The 18,376-nt window shown below is 45.2% G+C and overlaps 1 protein-coding gene across 2 annotated transcripts in view; it reads right to left on the reverse strand.

Annotated features, from left to right (window-relative positions):
* Positions 1–2,997, reverse strand: part of LOC130369567 (ranaspumin-like) — a 120,696-nt gene extending 117,699 nt beyond the window's left edge. The window contains exon 1 of one of the 2 annotated variants that reach the window (XM_056574967.1): positions 2,854–2,997. In XM_056574967.1, the coding sequence (XP_056430942.1) occupies positions 2,854–2,884 (31 nt within the window). In that variant the 5' untranslated portion in view covers positions 2,885–2,997. Of the gene's footprint in view, positions 1–2,682 lie in introns of both variants that reach the window. The other variant, XM_056574966.1, reaches the window with a different exon arrangement.
* Between the last annotated feature and the right edge of the window lie 15,379 nt (positions 2,998–18,376).

Genomic DNA, 18,376 nt, shown 5'->3' on the forward strand with positions numbered 1-18,376 from the left:
GGCGGGGGTTCAGAGTAGTTTCTCGCTGGCAGTTTGAGCTGTTGCAGAAAATTTGCTGCAGCTCAAACTTGCAGCCCGATACTTACTGTAAGCCTCCGCCCATGTGAGTGTACCCTGTACATTCACATTGGGGGGGACATCCAGCTGTTGCACAACTAAAACTCCCAGCATGCGCTGACAGACTGTACAAGCTGAGAGTTTTAGTTTTGCAACAGCTGTAGGCACACTGGTTATGTATCACTGAGTTTGTGACCTTACTCAGTGTTTCAAAACCAGTGTGCCTCCAGCTGTTGCAAAACTACAACTCCCAGCATGTACGGTGCATGGTGTAAGGTGACTGCTGGGAGTTGTAGTTTGCAACAGCTGGAGGCACACCGGTCGTGAAACACTGAGTTAGGTAAAAAAAAAAAAATGGGTTTCACAACCAGTGTGCCTTCAGCTGTTGCAAAACTACAACTCTCAGCAGTCACCGACAGCCAACGGGCATGCTGGGAGTTGTAGTTATGCAACCAGCAGATGCACCACTACAACTCCCAGCATGCACTTTAGCTGTTTGTGCAAGCTGGGAGTTGTAGTTATACAACAGCTGAAGGTACACTTTTCCATAGAAAAAATGTGCCTCCAGCTGTTGCAAAACCATAAGTCCCAGCATGCCCATAAGGGAATGCTGGGATTTGTGGTGGTCTGCCTCCTGCTGTTGCATAACTACAGCTCCCAGCATGCCCTTTTTGCATGCTGGGAGCTGTTGCTAAGCAACAGCAGGAGGCTGTAACTCACATCCTGCTGCTGCTCCATCGCAGGACTGTCCCTCGCCGCCGCCGTCGCTCCTGGGGCCCCGATCCCAACATGGACGCCGGGGATCGTGGTCCCCAGCACCCGGGGTCGTCTTCCCGCACCCGCTCACGTCCTCCGGAAGAGGGGCGGAGTGGGTGCGGGAGTGACACCCGCAGCAGGCGCCCTGATTGGTCGGCCGGTAATCCGGCCACCTCACCCCTGCAGGCTCTGGCTGTTCGGGGCCGTCAGAGATGGCCCCGATCAGCCAGTAATTCTGGGTCACCGGGTCACTGGAGACCCGATTGACCCGGAATCGCCGCAGATTGATGGACTGAATTGTCCAGCGATCTGCGGCCATCGCCGACATGGGGGGGCATAATGACCCCCCTGGGCGATATGCCGGGATGCCTGCTGAATGATTTCAGCAGGCATCCGGCTCCGGTCCCCAACCGGCTAGCGGTGGGGACCGGAATTCCCACGGGCGTATGGATACGCCCTGCGTCCTTAAGGACTCGGAATGCAGGGCGTATCCATACGCCCTGCGTCCTTAAGAGGTTAAGAGAGGTAACCCTGCCTGCCAATGGGAACCCCTAAATTATTTAGTGTATAGAGTAGTGGGGGGAAGAGTTGCCCTAGTCTAGCTCTAGTGCTAAGTCTGAGCACAAGTGTGGTAAAGGTGTGAGGTGTGTGGAGAAGCTTTGAGGAAAGGCCCAGTACAAATCTATCTTATCCCATCATTCTGCAAGGTACATCCGCACGGTGGAAGTTCATGCCCTGGCTGAGAAAGCTACAGGTCCTTGACAAAACTCTAGCTACCTGGATCAATCTTCAAGTCTCTCAAGTCAGTATCAATTTATTGGGTGAAATCACTACAAGTCCCAGCAAGGCAACAGGGCTCCCAATGGGTTGCACTGCATCCTCTAATTCTGCACCATATTGTCTGGGTAATACCATCTGCACCCTGCTCAGTAAAGACAGTTATCCATAACCTGAAATTTGTGTGTTCATTTATTTCCCTTGTCTGGCAGAGGAGAAGCTATCTCCAACCTCGGACCATGTATAGGCGGGGGCGCAATGTTATGTGTGGCTCCTTACCATGAACAATGGGAGTAATGGGCCACTCATGCTTTCTGCTATGGAATTTGCGCTAAGCACACCGAGAAAAAACAGGAGTGGAATGTATAAACAAGAATACCACAAAATGGCTGCCATGTAAAAAATGAGCGAAGAAGAGGTATTTTGTGGGCTAGTAAATTTAATAAGTAAGTCCCATTGAATTCTATAGAATTCTGAGACATAATTGCATGAACATGGGTGAGGACTTGCAGGAAACTGTAGTACAGCCTGTGCTATGCTCCCTCCTCAACAAGATTCTTTACTACAGTCTTATCTAAGGCCATGACTGTCTCCCAGGCCCTCCCATGATGGAGGAGACTGCAGCATCACATTATATTGAGGTTAGTATGCATATGAGTGAAGGTGCATAAGTGTGAGTAGATTTGTGTGTGTTAGATTGTATGAATGTGTGCATGTCTTTGTGTATGGATATATATATCTATTTGTTTATTTTCATTATGGGACTGTTATGGTAATGAGCAAAAACATATGGCCCCATTTGGATCGTATCTAAGAAATACTGGCAAAAAGTTTTTCCAATGTATACCATGTTGGGCCAATAAATCCCTAGGTCTGATGACATTGATCAATTCACCAGAGGATACTTTTTTCATATAAACTATATGATAGAGTGTATCTTTAAATTGTAGGTACTGTTGTGCTTTTGACATTTGATCTTCCTCCTTTAGTCTCATAGGAACATGTCTGTCTTTCTCTGTAATATTAATACTTGTGCAACACTTTTTGTTTGTATAGTTCGACAGAAGAACCACTGACATATCCTGTATTTACCTTCTTTTTCTCTTACACCCAGCCCTGGGGCGTCTTGAACTATTTTTTTCATTCTGAGTACACAATACAAACTGCACGCTACTGTGCCGATCAGAACAATGGGGCATTTTTCACCATTTAATCAACATGAGGTTGTTGACCCTTCTTTATGGAAGGTCCATAATCCCTCACACTTCTTTATCACTCTGTGTTCTACCCTCATATAGAAACACCACTCTAGTCACAGCAAACAAGAATTCAAGGGAATCTGTCAGCTCTAGATCATGCTCAGAGCTCAAGTACACAATCCAGCCTTGATCTTCAGTGCAGCCTGCTTCCTTCCGGTCATAAGGCAGTAGCATCATGCATCACCATGGCAACAGCTCTGCATTACACAAAGCTATGCACATTTGAGTGACATCTCTTCCTGACCTATATGCTGCAGAAGCATGGGGCCAATCATGTTTTGGGCTAGGTGTACACACCTCTCTGGGCAGATATACATTCCTGATTGCCTGCACTTAATGTAAAGTAGGAATTGTTGCCCAGCTGAGAGTCCATTACCTAGGACAGATTGTCAAGTAGTCAGGGACAGAGGTTGTGGGAGATATTAGGCATTTAATGTTCCCTGTCTGACATGACATCAAGTGTCAAAGTGGCTGTGCTGAGCCACAGGATGCACACCTCCTCACGCTCTGACCCCTCCCTGCCTTGACTGACAGACATAAAGGGCTAGCCTTCCAGCACTGAGCCGTACACACCATTCAATAAAGCCAGAGAGAGTTTAGTGAAGAAGAAGTCTTGCATCATATGGCTCAGCACCTAAGTGATGGTCAGAATCTAGTGCTGACAGATTCCTTTTAAAGGGATTAGAAAACCAGAGCTGATATCTTCAAAAAACAGCATCACATCTGTCCCCAGATTGTGTGTGGTATGGCAGCACTGTTCCCTTAAAGTGAACGGAGAGAAGCTGTAATACCTTGCACAACCCGAGGACAGGGGTGGTGCTGTTTTTGAAAGAAATAAGGCCTGTTTTTTATTTGTGGGTGACTCTTTTAACTCTTTCTGCTGACAATGGTAAGCACACGCCGTCAACTGACTCCTCATGATTCCTACTGGGTTCTGAAACCTAAGCATCATTACATACAACCTCTCAGCATTTGTACTCCCTTCATTCTTGGAGTGTTTGAGAACCATCTCGGCATTAGCTTTAGAGTCATCTAAATGATAGTGATCTAAATGGGACAACATTTCTAAAGGTGATGCGGTCATACATCATATAACAGTTTGGATGAGCTTGTAATACAGATACAATACAGATCACGGCATCTGCGGCAGTGCGGCTATTGTAGTGGCTGATCTGATCGGCTGTGGTAATCAGATCAGCCAAAATGGCGGAGGGAGGTCCTCTCACCTGCCTCCATCGCTCTACCAGGGTCTTCTGCTCTGATTTACCTTCCAGCAGACCAGAGCAGAAGATCGCCGATAATACTGATCACTGCCTATGCATAGCACTGAACTGTATTATTAATCTAAGGCTAGGATTCCACTTGGTTTTTTGTGCTGCGTTTTTTGGGATTAAAAAAACGCCCGAAAAAATGCCAGTGCAATGTCTTGCGTCTGGCATTTTTTCTGGTGTTTTTTTCATTTGTGTGGAAATTGCACGTTGGCAGTTTTTTTTGGTACCCAAAATTTGTTGGGTACCAAAAAAATAAAAATAAAGGATGCAGCAGTGATGGAAAAAAATGTATTAAACAAAATGTATATATTTTTACTCTATTTTTTAAATTTTTTAGGTTGTACTACTACTCCCAGCATGGAACACACTGTTCCATGATGAGAGCAGTAGTACCTGTACTATAGACATATCGCCCCGGGTGTCAGTCCTGACACCCGATGCGATCGTCCATAATATAGCAGAGATGGAGCGGCTCTATACATCGCTCACATCTCTGCACTATACTTCGGGCCGGCCAGTGAGGTGAATAGAACATCATTCATATTTTCCACCGAGAGCTGTGATTGGCCGGATGGTTGCAGCCAATCACAGCTCTGAGGAAAATATGAATGAGTGAGTGGCCGGAGTACAGAGCAGGGATACGAGCACTGTATACAGCCGCTCTGCATCTCTGCTATAGACAGGACGATCGCAGCGGATGTGAGTAGTGATAACCGCTGTGATCTGTTCCTACCTGCAAGTACTACTACTCCCAACATGGAGCACACTCTGCTCTATGCTGGGAGCTGTAGTACCTGCATTAATAGACAGATCGCAGCGAGTGTAACTTCTGACACCCACTGCGATTTGTCTATTAATACAGGTACTACAGCTCCCAGCATGGAGCAGAGTGCACTCCATGTTGGGAGTAGTAGTACTTGCAGGTAAGAACAGATCACAGCGGGTATCACTACTGACACCCACTGTGATCCTCCTGTATAATGTATAGATGCGGGCGGACGCTCTTCTATGATCCCCTGCACTGACGTATATATACACATATTCATATATCCCACAGAGAGTTGTGATTGGCTGGAACCATCTGGCCAATCACAGCTATGGGGGAAATATGAATAGGTGTATATATACGTCAGTGCCGGGGACCATAGAAGAGCGGCCGCCGCATTTATACATTATACAGGAGGATCGCAACGGACAACCTGTCAATTAGTACAGGTACTACTACTCCCATCATGGAACAGTGTGTTCTATGCTGGGAGTAGTAGTACTACCTAAAAAATGAAAAAAAAGAAAATAAAGTGAAAAACACACACACTACATGTTTATTATTGTCGGCTACATTTTTAGGTCCCTACCCACCCACATAAATTGATCCCTGTTTAAAAATTAATAAAAATGTTGTAATAAAAAATATACATTTGGTTAGATACAATTTTTTCCTTCACTACTGTATCTTTTTTATTTATTTTTTTAATGGTACGCTACAAAATTTTATTAAAAAAAAGGTATCTCCATCACTTTTTTGATAGCTAAAGTCCAAAAAAGAATAAAAACCGCCCGCAAAAACGCCAAAGTTAAAACCCACATATGTTTTTCTTCTATGGGAGAAAAACGCCACGATTTTGACAAAAAAAAAAAAACGCCAGTGGCTCAATATGCTGCGATGACCAACGATTTAAAAAACGCAATAAAAGAGTGAAAAAACGCCAAAAGGATTAAAAAAAAAAACACCAAAGTGAAAAACACCAATCGGAATAAGAATTTTGCGATTTCTCATTGATTTACAGCTAACATCTGGCCGCAGCATTTTTTGGCCAAAAAAATGCCATGTGGCAGAACTGGCGTTTTTCTTGGCGTTTCCCCCCCCCCCCAAAAAAAAAAAAAAAACAAGTTGAATTCCTGCCTAATGATTGCTATAGATAGTCCTCTTTGGGGACAAAATGAGTTAAAAATAAAAGAAAAAAATAATAATTTTAAATCCCCTGCCCCAATAAAAATTGAAATCACCACCTTTCCCCATTTTACTCAAAAAAGCATAAAAAATAAAAAATTTTTAACATATTTGGTATCTGCATGTGTGTAAATGTCCACTTTATCAAAATATAATGTTAATGACCCCGTACGGTGAACAGCATAAATGTAAAAAAAAAAGTAAAAAATAGTCACATATACACAAAAGTAACTGCAGCCATGATATAGTCCTGTATACGGAAAAATGAGAAAGTTATAGGTTGGTAAAAAAAGGGCAATTTTAAACATACCGTATATACTCGAGTATAAGCCGAGTTTTTCAGCACGATTTTTCGTGCTGAAAACACCCCCCTCGGCTTATACTTGAGTGAACTCTCCGCCCTCAGTGGTCTTCAACCCGCGGACCTCCAGAGGCTGTCCGGGCTTGCTGGGAGTTGTAGTTTTGAAACCTCTGGAGGTCCGCAGGTTGAAGACCACTGCGGCCTTCGACATCATCCAGCCCCCTCTCACCCCCTTTAGTTCTGTACTCACCTCCGCTCGGCGCTGGTCCGGTGCTGCAGGACTGTCCGGTGAGGAGGTTGTCCGGTGGGATAGTGGTTCCGGGCTGCTATCTTCACCGGGGAGGCCTCTTCTCCGCGCTTCGGGCCCGGCCCCAGAATAGTCACGTTGCTTTGACGACGACGCAGAGGTACGTTCATTAGCAACGTCCTTCTGCGTCATCGTCAAGGCAACGTCACTATTTCGGGTCCGAAGCACGGAGAAGAGGCGCCCCCGGTGAAGATAGCAGCCCGGACCCACTATCCCACCGGACGACCTCCCCGGCGGACAGTCCTGCAGCATCGGACCAGCGCCGAGCGGAGGTGAGTACAGAACTAAAGGGGGTGAGAGGGGGCTGGATGATGTCGAAGGCCGCAGTGGTCTTCAACCTGCGGACCTCCAGAGCTTTCAAAACTACAACTCCCAGCAAGACCGGACAGCCGATGGCTGCCCGGGCTTGCTGGGAGTTGTAGTTATGAAACCTCTGGAGGTCCGCAGGTTGAAGACCACTGAGGGCGGATAGTTCACAAGAGGATGATGACAAGAGGATGATGACAAGGGGATGATGAAGGGGGGTGGGGAGGATGACAAGGGGATGATGACAAGGGGATGATGAAGGGGGGGTGTGGGATGATGACAAGGGGATAATGAAGGGGGTGTGTGGGATGATGACAAGGGGATGATGACAAGGGGATGATGAAGGGGGGTGTGGGATGATGACAAGGATGATGACAAGGGGATGATGAAGGGGGGGGGGGTGTGGGATGATGACAAGGGGATGATGATTAGGGGATGATGAATGGGGGGTGTGGGATGATGACAAGGGGATGATGACAAGGGGATGATGACAAGGGGATGATGACAAGGGGATGATGAAGGGGGGGTGTGGGATGATGACAGGTGGTGATGATGAAGGGGGGATGATGACAGGCGGTGATGATGAAGGGGGGATGATGACAGGGTGATGATGATGAGGGTCTGGATGATGACAGGAGGGGATGATGTATTTCCCACCCTAGGCTTATACTCGAGTCAATAACTTTTCCTGGGATTTTGGGGTGAAATTAGGGGCCTCGGCTTATATTCGGGTCGGCTTATACTCGAGTATATACGGTACTGATTTTGTAAAAAAAAAAAGTTTGAGATTTTTTTTTAAAGCAGCACAATAATAGAAAAATATGTGAAGATGAGTATCATTTTAATCATATTGACCCACAGAATAAATAAAACATGTCATTTTTACCATAAAGTGTACAGCGTGAAAACAATTTCATTTTAATTTCCTCACACAAATAATAATTTTATGGGTTTGCCATACATTTTATGGTAAAATAAAAAGTGTCATTACAAAGTACAATTGGTCACGCAAAAAACAAGCCCTTACCTGGGCCTTTGGATGGAAATATAAAAGAGTTTTGAATTTAGAAGGTGAGAAGGAAAAAACGAAAATGTAAAAATAAAATTGGCCTGGTCCTTAAGAGGTTAAACAATTGCACACATTGCCCATGGCAACCAATCAGATTGCTTCTTTCATTTTTAAAAAGGCCTTTGTAAATTAAAGGGGTGTTATTTGACTATGCTACAGGAGTTGTAAAGTTAGTGTAGTTCATAATATAGTGCCTGTACCTGTGTGTTCTTATGTGATTTCCGCCCCAATATGTCATGACCGACTGGGGGAACAGGATATATTTCAAGATACAAGACAGGATAAATTCAAAACCAAACTCCACTATGTGGAGGAACAGGACAGCATTCTCACAGTGTGAACACAGACTAAGCAGAACAGACATGCATCCTAAAAACCGACAAGTAACACAGACTAAAATCTACAATAAACAAGACTATTTAACCATGGCTAAAACTAAGATATATCACAGGATAAATACAAGGTGCATGCTCAAGCAGACATAACTATTCCCTATCCAGGGAGAATAGAAAACTGCTCAGAATAAACTAGTGTGTGAATACACACCCAAACAGAAAAATGCAAAAGCAAATAAACGGACATTACATAATGTTTAATTTTAACAGCATACAAAATGACTCGGGTCTCGGGATTTCCCAGGTTGCAGTGCATCAAGACCTAACATTACTAGTCAGGTGATCTGTCCTGCTTCAATGGGTTGAGCGACCGCTGGGTGAGAGAGAGTTAATTTTGCAACAGCTGTTGGCACCCTGAATTTCGTTCTCCAATCTACACATCCCATAGTTCCAAAGCTTGAAATTATGAGGTCACTTACAAATTATGGAACTATGGGATGTGTAGTTTAGAGAATGAAATACAACAGGTAAAATCCCCTTATAGTGGATAACCTTTTTAAAGAAACAATCTGGTTGCTATGGACAACTGCCCCACCTTCTCCCTCATTATGTTGGGTATTAGCCCTCACTGATAAAGTGCTTATTCTCATAGTCACTATGGATACATAGTGAACGTTATTATATAAATACACAGTGGATCTTACTATAGGTTGCAAAAACTTTATTACCATCAGAGACAGAGCAGGTCACAAACTACATAATATGCCATGTTGCAGTTGCATTGTGGTTTGTAACTGCATCATGTCTGTTTCCAATAGTACCAATTAGAGTTGAGGGAATGGAAGTTGACGAACCCAAATTCGTTATGAATTTCATGAAAATTGCTTCATTAAACTCCATTTTACAGCGTTCCAGGCTATTGGAGACCTAAGATGGCGGATCCACATGTGAGTACATGGGGCAGGGGATTATGGGAGGGTGGGAAACAGCGGCGGGAATGAAGGTAGGCGGGCTGACCCTGAATCACTTGTGAGATGCAGCCTATCAGTGTTCACTGACCCCTGTGATGTCAAAGCCCCTATATAATCGGCGGCCATCTTGCCTCTCTTCATTTCATCTATGCACTCAGATGGAGAGGACGGGACTGCGTGTGTGTGAATAGCTCATACCACAGCGTTACACTGCAACTGCTAGTCACATCAGCATTAGGGAAAGACAGGTGTGCAGAGTGCTGTGCTGTTACACTGAGAAGGATCATTGATAGCTAAACCTCCTATTCACGTTATTGAGCATTGCAGCAGAGAGGGGCAGATAGCTGTCAGCTGCCTCATACAGATCTCCAAGCTGCCTGAACTTTCTGAAGCATTTTATCTCCTCATTTTTCAGCCCAAATGATTTTTTTTTTTGCTCCACAAATCTTCTGCTGCTCAGAATTGTGTGACAGAGTGCAATTTAGGGTTTAATCCCTGTATTTTTTTTTTTTTTTTGTGGTATTGTACTGTTGGGTCCTGCTGCTGTTCAGAAATACGTGATTGTTCAGTGGACTGTAGTGCATTTGTACCATTTTGTACCTGTTAATCTGTCAAGGGGCTACATATTGTGCAAGTCCAAACAATAGTATTCACCTTCTGTTTTTTTTTCTGCGTATAGTTACGCATATTACTGCCCTCATCAGTGCATATCGCATAGGTACATCCAAGTATTGTACCATTTAGTACGTGTTAATCTGTCAAGGTGCTGTATACCGTCAAAATCCAAACAATAGTATCCACCGGCTGGTGTTTTAAAAAAAATACAGAGTTTTTTCTGATATAGTTACGCATATTACTGCCCTCATCAGTGCATACCGCATAGGTACATCCAAGTATTGTACCATTTAGTACCTGTTAATCTGTCAAGGTGCTCCATACCGTCAAAGTCCAAACAATAGTATCCACCGGCTGGTGTTTTACAAAAATATAGAGTTTTTTCTGCGTATAGTTGCGCATCTTACTGCCCTCATCAGTGCATACCGCATACATACATCCAAGTAGTGTAGCTGCTTGTACCTGTTAATCTGTAAAGGACCTACATACTGTGAAAGGACAGCCATAAGTTATCACCTGCTGCTGTTCTAGACAAATACTGTTTGAAGAGTAGTGTAGCGTATTGTAATACCCTCATAAACACACTAAGTATGTCAGGCAGAGAAGTGCCAGGATGTGCACAGAGGAGTGGCAGAGGCCTAAATTCTTTAGGCAGAGTTGGCAGCAGACTTGGGGCGGGTGGCAGCAGGAGTCGCAGTGAGAGGCCTGAGCTCCCGTTATCAGCCAGCGGTCGTGTCTCCACCAGCAACCCATCTGCCGTCGTCGATTGGTTAACACGCTCATCCACATCATCACAGGTGACATCTGACACCCCCAGTCAACAGTCAGTGGGTTCCTCAGACACAACCCTCAGTTGGCATGGCCCGGGAGCAGTCCCTGTCCTCCCATTGCCTTTGTCCTATGCTGTTCCCTCTCCTAAAGAAGTATCTTATGCTGTGGGTTCAGCTCCACTATTTACTGAGGACGATCTAATAGAGGACAGTCAGCAGCTACTGGACAGCCAAGAAGGGGAGGAGACATGCGCCGCTTGCTCCGCTAGGCGGCCAAGTAGTGATGCGGAGAGTGACGTGGGAGGGGGTGTTGCAAGTGTTCAGTGTCCTGAAGCAGACACTGTTGGGGAACCTGAGGAGGACATCAGTGACGTGCACACACTTGTTGATGATGATGAAGCCGATCGCAATTGGGAGCCGGGTGCAGAAGGGGCTTCATCATCATCAGGAGAAGAGAGTTGCAGGTTGCCCTTGAGGCAGCAATGCGGTAGCACGGTTGGCAGTCAGCGTGGTGGCAGGAGTGGAAATTCAGGTGCCAAACGTGCCCAGGGGAGACCAACTGCTTCGCGGCAGCCTACCTTTCCGGGAGGTAGTGGAACAGAGGTTCCTGGAGACGGCGCCAGTAGTCAATTAGTGCGGACTGGGAAAATCAGCTACTCGGCGGTGTGGAAGTTTTTTATAAGGCATCCGGAGGAGGTTCACGTAGCCACATGTAAAACTGTTGGCAGAAGGTGAAGCGTGGCCAGGGTCCAAATGTCGGCACCACGGCAATGCGTCAAAACATGCTTTGCCACCATAAAGCGGCCTGGGAGAACTGTGGCTCCGATGTAGTGGTCCAGCCTGCTGCATCACCCAGTGGCCATCTGCTCCCTCCTTCATCCAGCCAAGGCTCCACCACCTCAGCCGAGGGAGCTGTGTGTCAAACCCTCCTTCTGTCGCTCCTGCTTCTCCCATTTTTTGTCAGCCATTCCGCCAACAATCCATCTGCGAAACCATGTCCAAGAGACAACAGTATGCGCCCACTCATCCAACGGCACAGAAGTTGAATGTGCTCCTTTCCAAGTTGCTGGTGTTGCAGTCCCTCCCTTTTCAAGTGGTGGACTCTGCACCTTTCAGAGAATTGATGGCTTGTGCCGAGCCAAGGTGGAGAGTCCCAAGCCGTCATTTCTTTGCAAAGAAGGCAGTACCAGCTCTGCATAAGTTTGTACAAGAGAAGGTGGGCCAGTCCTTGAGCCTGTCGGTGTGTTCAAAAGTGCACGGCAGCGCCGACGTGTGGAGCTGTAACTATGGGCAGGGACAATACTTGTTTTTTACGGCCCACTGGGTAAATGTGATTCCTGCACAGCCACAACAGCAACTTGGACAGGTCACACCGCTTAGTCCTGTTACAGTTTGCGATGCCGTCTCCACATCCTCCACCTTGTCCTCGGCCTCCCCTGCACATCCAAATCTCGGTGGCCCTTCATTGTACCATGTGTGTAGGGCACTGTGGTGTTAAGCTGTTCTTCACATGGTTTGCCTTGGCGAACGGAGTCACACAGGGAAGAAATCCGAGTATAGCTTACTCCACGAAATCTGGAAATGGGAACCATGGTGACCGACAATGTGAAGAACATTGTGTCCGTGCTGCGACAAGGAAGTGCTTAAACATGCGCCCAGCATGGCACAAGTGTTGAATCTGGTTGTCAAGCACTTCCTCAAGTCTTCACCCCATTTGCAAAACATCCTGACAATGGCAACGAAAATGTGCATGCACTTCAGCCACTCGTACAACGCCAAGCACACTTAACTTGAGCGGCAGCGTCAAAACGGTATCCCACAACATAGTCTTATTTGTGACGTTGCCACACGTTGGAATTCCACCCTCCATATGTTGGACAGACTATATGAACAAAGAAAAGCCATCACCGATTTCTTGATGATCCAAGCAGATAGGAGTACTCCCCTGTGTAACTTCAATGTGAACCAGTGGCAGCTCATACGTGACACTTGCCGTTTGCTGAGGCCCTTTGAGGAAGCCACATTATTTGTAAGTCGCTTGGATTACACCATGAACGACATAATTCCACTCCTACATTTCCTACAACAAATGATTGAAACCATGGCTGGTCACGGCAATGGAGACATTGCGTCTACATCTCAAGGCTACATGAGCCCTGTGGGGGCTGAACTGGAGGAGGAGGATGATGAGGGGCAGAGCAGTGCACAGTTTAGGTTGGATGAGATGGCCGGTGTTTCTAGTCATCGGACTGGAGAGGAGGAGCAGGAGCAGCCAGAGGAGCTGGAGGGTTATGAGGAAGGCGAGACAGAGGACCCAGACACACCGTGGCAGTATGCAGTGGAGATGGAGGCAGGTAGTCCCTCCGAGTCACTGGCGCAAATGGCACGATGCATGCTCAGTTTCTTGCGTAGTGACCCCCGAATTGTCATAATTCGTCAGCGGGATGATTTCTAGATCTCTACCTTATTAGACCCTCACTACCATCCCAGAATGGGGGCCTTTTTTACACCCACTGAGAGGGAGGACAAACTGACCTACTACAGAGAGATTCTATGTAGTCAGTTGGCCGATGCCTATCGGACACATGGCCCATCCACTCAAAGGTCTGACTCAGGGGGCCCTCTGCGCTCACCTTCCACTGCCATGGCTGCTGGGGAGGGGTGGCAGGAGCAGTACCAGCTCAATCAGCAGCAGCCTGAGTCTACAGTTGCTGATGAGTAGCTTTCTTCACCCGCATAGTGAAGCAACTCATCAGCAGCAGGTAGACATGGAGCAGGACCTGAACCTTCAGGTCGTGGCATACCTTGACATGACCATGCCAACAACCATTGAAGATCCGCTGGACTTCTGGGCAGCAAAACTTGATTTATGGTCTCAACTAGCAGAGTTTGCCCTGGAAAAGCTGTCCTGCCCGGCCAGTAGTGTGCCATCAGAGCAGGTGTTTAGTGCGGCTGGGGCCATAGTCACCCCAAGGCGAACTCGTCTGTCCACTAAAAATGTGGAGAGACTGAGGTTTGTCAAGATGAATCAGGGATGGATCAGCCAGGATTTCCAGCCACCAATGCCAGATGCCTCAGAGTAGATTGTCCATGCTGCTACACCAACATTTCCCATTGCTACTGAAGAAAAAGCCCGAGGCCTTGAAACGCGTATAGCCATTTGAGAATACACTGTATATCGCTAATCAGAACCCACCTGCCATCCCGGCATTCGCAACTGCTGGATGCCCTTTGTGCGGTGACCACCGCTTTATGCGCGCAGATAGCGCTCCGTTCAGACACGAGGACGCCACCACAGATCACCACTCCCGCAATTAGCTCCGGAACACCCAACGGCAAACCAGAGTGCAGGACATTTACCTCAACAGGCCAGACACCAGCCGTGCCAGCCCAGGAATCAGCTATCCAACTGCCGGACAGTCACTTTTCCATCTGTGCCGACTGCCCAGCCGTGCCAGTCTGTCCCGTCTTGTTCTTCCCAGGAGCCGGTGAGTGGTGCTGTGCACCGAACTCTATTACAGATAGCCGTACGATACTTCAGTGCAGCACAGTCCTTTGGCAACATTGTATCATCTATCGACGATTGAATTGTGACAATATTCACACACTGTCACATGAACTGTGCCAACATTGTCACACTCTACCATTGCGGCAAATCTGTATCCTAACTTATGAATGAACTGTGACAGATCGCCAGCTCATTACTACAGTATACTTCCACTCCAATGCTGAACATCTCAGGCACCCCTTTTTTTGAATTATAACAAGCGCTTCAAATGAATGAACTTGATTTACACCAGAGACTGTCAATAACTGTTTTCGATATACAGTACATTATTATATTTTATTATTATATTTCACAATTTTATCTCCACATAATTGTTATACCTTTTTTTCTTTTTTCCATTTTACCATTCTCATTTTTTTTACCCCTATACCCCATGCAAGGGCCCTGCTGAGGTTTAATAGGTTGTCCTATATTATATATTGTTGTAATCAATAAATACCATATATTAATTTTTACTGGACCAACTCTCATTTCTTATATCCTTTTTCCTTTTCCTTTTTCTTTTTTCAAATTGTACCTTGAGGACTGGTTTTATATAAATTCTGTTTATATACCTTCATACATTTCCCAATTATGGTTGGTTATGAAACCCTCTTTGGTTATCAATTAGGGTTATGAAACCCTCTTTGGTACTGCCATTGCCTGCTCCTGGCTCATCCTGTGTCTTTAAGGAACTACTTGCCACACTGATGCTTCTGGCCTTGGGCCTTTAATTTTTGGAAGTTTAGCAGTAGCTAAATACATGCTTAATTCCAATTTCAACATTGATCTTTAAATGTAAGGGGTTATGAAACCCTCTTGGGTACTGTGAATGCCTGCTCCTGACTCATCCTGTGTCTTTCAGGAACTACTTGCCTCACTGACACTTCTGGCCTTGGGCCTTTCATTTTTGGAAATTTAGCAGTAGCTAATACATGCTTAATGCAAATTTCAACAATTATCTTTAAATTCTTGGCGCTCTGCCAGGGCCTTCTCCTACCCCACCAGGGACGATCCGAGGACCTCACTAAACCATCCAATCGATAGTAGAGACATGCGGTGTGTACAAAGGGCAGGGACTTAATGAACCCGAGCTTTTGACCCGCACTTAGTTGTAATTCTTCTTTCCCTGGCAAATAATTTCACTCCCTGATCCCTATCGCGAACGGGGTTCAGCGGGTTACCCACACCTATCGGTGAAAGATAGACACATGGTGGTCCGTTCAGTGTAGCGCGCGTGCAGCCCCGGACATCTGAGGGCATAACACACCTGTTATTGCTTGATCTCGCGATTGATCGTGCAATGTAAGGGGTTATTAATGCCTCTTGGGTACTGCTGATGCCTACTTCTGACTTCTCCTGTGTCTTTCAGGAACTCGTTGACTTCATGAGGCTTCTGGGCTTGGGCCTTTAATTTTAGCATTTTTGAAATACATAAATACATGCTTAAAGGCGTACTCCGGTGAAAACCTTTTTTCTTTTAAATCAACTGGTGGCAGAAAGTTAGACATATTTGTAAATTACTTCTATTGAAAAAATCTTAATCCTTCTCGTACTTATTAACTGCTGAATACTACAGAGGAAATTCTTTTCTTTTAGGAATGCTCTCTGATGACATCACGAGCACAGTTCTCTCTGCTGACGTTATTATAATAATAATAATGCTTTATTTATTGTTGTCCTGGGATTTGAACCCAAGTCCACAGCACTGCAAGGCAGCTGTGCTAACCACTGAACCACCATACTGCCCTTAGCATACATCTGCTATGCATTTGCTATGCATGGTTGCTAAAATGGACAGAGATGTCAGCACAGAGCACTGTGCTCGTGATGTCATCAGTGTTCCAAAAAGAAAGGAATTTCCTCTGTAGCATTCAGCAGCTAATAAGTACTGGAAGGATTAAGATTTTTTAATAGAAGTAATTTACAAATAAGTTTAACTTTCTGCCACCAGTTGATTTAAAAGAAAAAAGGTTTTCACCGGAGTACCCCTTTAATTTAAATTTCAACATTTATGGTGCAATGTATGGGGTTATTAAACACTCTTGGGTAGTGTTTATTTCAAATTTTTTGATAATTATCACTGTAATAAACTTGAATTTACCAGAATAATAACCATTACACTATTGAACGCTTGTTACGTGTGATTTTTTAAGTAAAATTTTCCAAAAAAATACGAAGAGGGATGAACTCTGCTTCTTTATTTGATAAAACATTATTTTATAGAAAAATGTCTTTTGGTGGTCCACAGTCCTGCATTATAGAGTCTTCTGGACTCTTGAATATGCGCTTGTTCTTAAACAAAGGTACAAAAACCAAAAATGGCCGGTCAGGTCTATGGAGACGTTGCACCTACATCTTATGGCCACATGTGCCCCGTGGGTGCTTGTGAGATTAAGTCCTTTGTACCCACACGGCGGGGTCCGGGACACAAATTTTGATTTAAAGGGGTATTCCAGGCCAAATTTTTTTTTTTTTATATATCAACTGGCTCCGGAAAGTTAAACAGATTTGTAAATTACTTCTATTAAAAAATCTTAATCCTTCCAATAGTTATTAGCTTCTGAAGTTGAGTTGTTGTTTTCTGTCTAACTACTCTCTGATGACTCATGTCCCGGGAGCTGTGCAGTTCCTATGGGGATATTCTCCCATCATGCACAGCTCCCGGGACGTGACATCATCATTGAGCAGTTAGACAGAAAACTTCAGAAGCTAATAACTATTGGAAGGATTAAGATTTTTTAATAGAAGTAATTTACAAATCTGTTTAACTTTCTGGAGCCAGTTGATATATGGAAAAAAAGGTTTTGCCTGGAATAACCCTTTAAATTTCAAATAAAAAAATCACACATTTCAATGGTCTCCTCATGCTGCAGCCAACTCCAGGCTGCGTCATTCTGGTAATATATAGAGAGCACTCGCTGTCCTAAATTTTCGTAAAAATTTTTCGGCAAAAATGTTTGTCTTTTTTATTAGGAATTGTGAAGCTTTGGTGCGTACTCATGCATCAGCCAACTCCAGCCTGTGTCATTCAGGCAATATATGGTTTACTGATGTCGCTGCTGGGCCTGGGTCTGGGAATTTCGAATTTTCTCATAGGTAGAACCCGCTATCCAAAAGTCTTCTTCATAAATTTCTACAATTGTTTTGTTTTTTGGGGGGGATTGTGAAACCCTAGTGTGTACTCATGCATCAGCCAACTCCAGGCTGTGTCATTCAGGCAATATATAGGTAGCACCCGCTGTCCTAAATATTCTTAAATTTTTTTTTTAAATGGTTGTTTTTTCTTTGGGATTCTGAAGCCCTGGTGTGTACTCAATGCTGCTTCCTTCTACACTCTATCAGCCCGTTGGTCCTGTGACAGTGTGCTACTCCGCCTCCACATCCTCCACTGTATCTTAAGCCTCCACTGCCCGGAAAAGTCTCAATGGCCCTTCAGCATACCATGTGTGCAGGTCACGGCGGTGTCACACTGTTCTTCACAAGGTTTGCCTTGGCGAGAAGTCTTGGAAACAATGGCCGGTCAGGGCAATGGAGACGTTGCGCCTACATCTCACGGACACATAAGCCCTGTGGGGCTTGTTGGATTTGGTCCTTCATACCCACACGCTGGGGTCCTGGACACGCAAAGGTTGTTTTAAATTTCAAATAAAAAAATGATGGCGCTGCTGGGCCTAGGTCTGGGAATTGTGAAGCCCTGCTGTGTACTCGTGAATCAGCCAACTCCAGGCTGTGTCATTCAGGCAATTTATGCTTTACTGATGTTGCTGTGGGGGCTTGTTGGATTTGGTCCTTCGTACCCACACGATGGGTTCCGGGACACTCAAAGTTTGTTTTAATTTTCAATTGAAAAAATGATGGCGCTGCTGGGCCTGGGTCTGGGAATTTCAAATTTTCTCATACGTAGCACCCGCTATACAAAATCTTTTTAAAACATTTCTAAAATTGTTGTGTTTTTTTGGGGGGGATTGTGAAGCCCTGGTGTATACTCGTGCATCAGCCAACTCCAGGCTGTGTCATTCAGGCAATATATGGGTTACTGATGCCGCTGTGTGTCCTGGGTCTGGGAATTTCAAATTTTCTC

This window comes from Hyla sarda, chromosome 4 (genome assembly GCF_029499605.1).
Source record: "Hyla sarda isolate aHylSar1 chromosome 4, aHylSar1.hap1, whole genome shotgun sequence".
NCBI lineage: Eukaryota > Metazoa > Chordata > Amphibia > Anura > Hylidae > Hyla > Hyla sarda.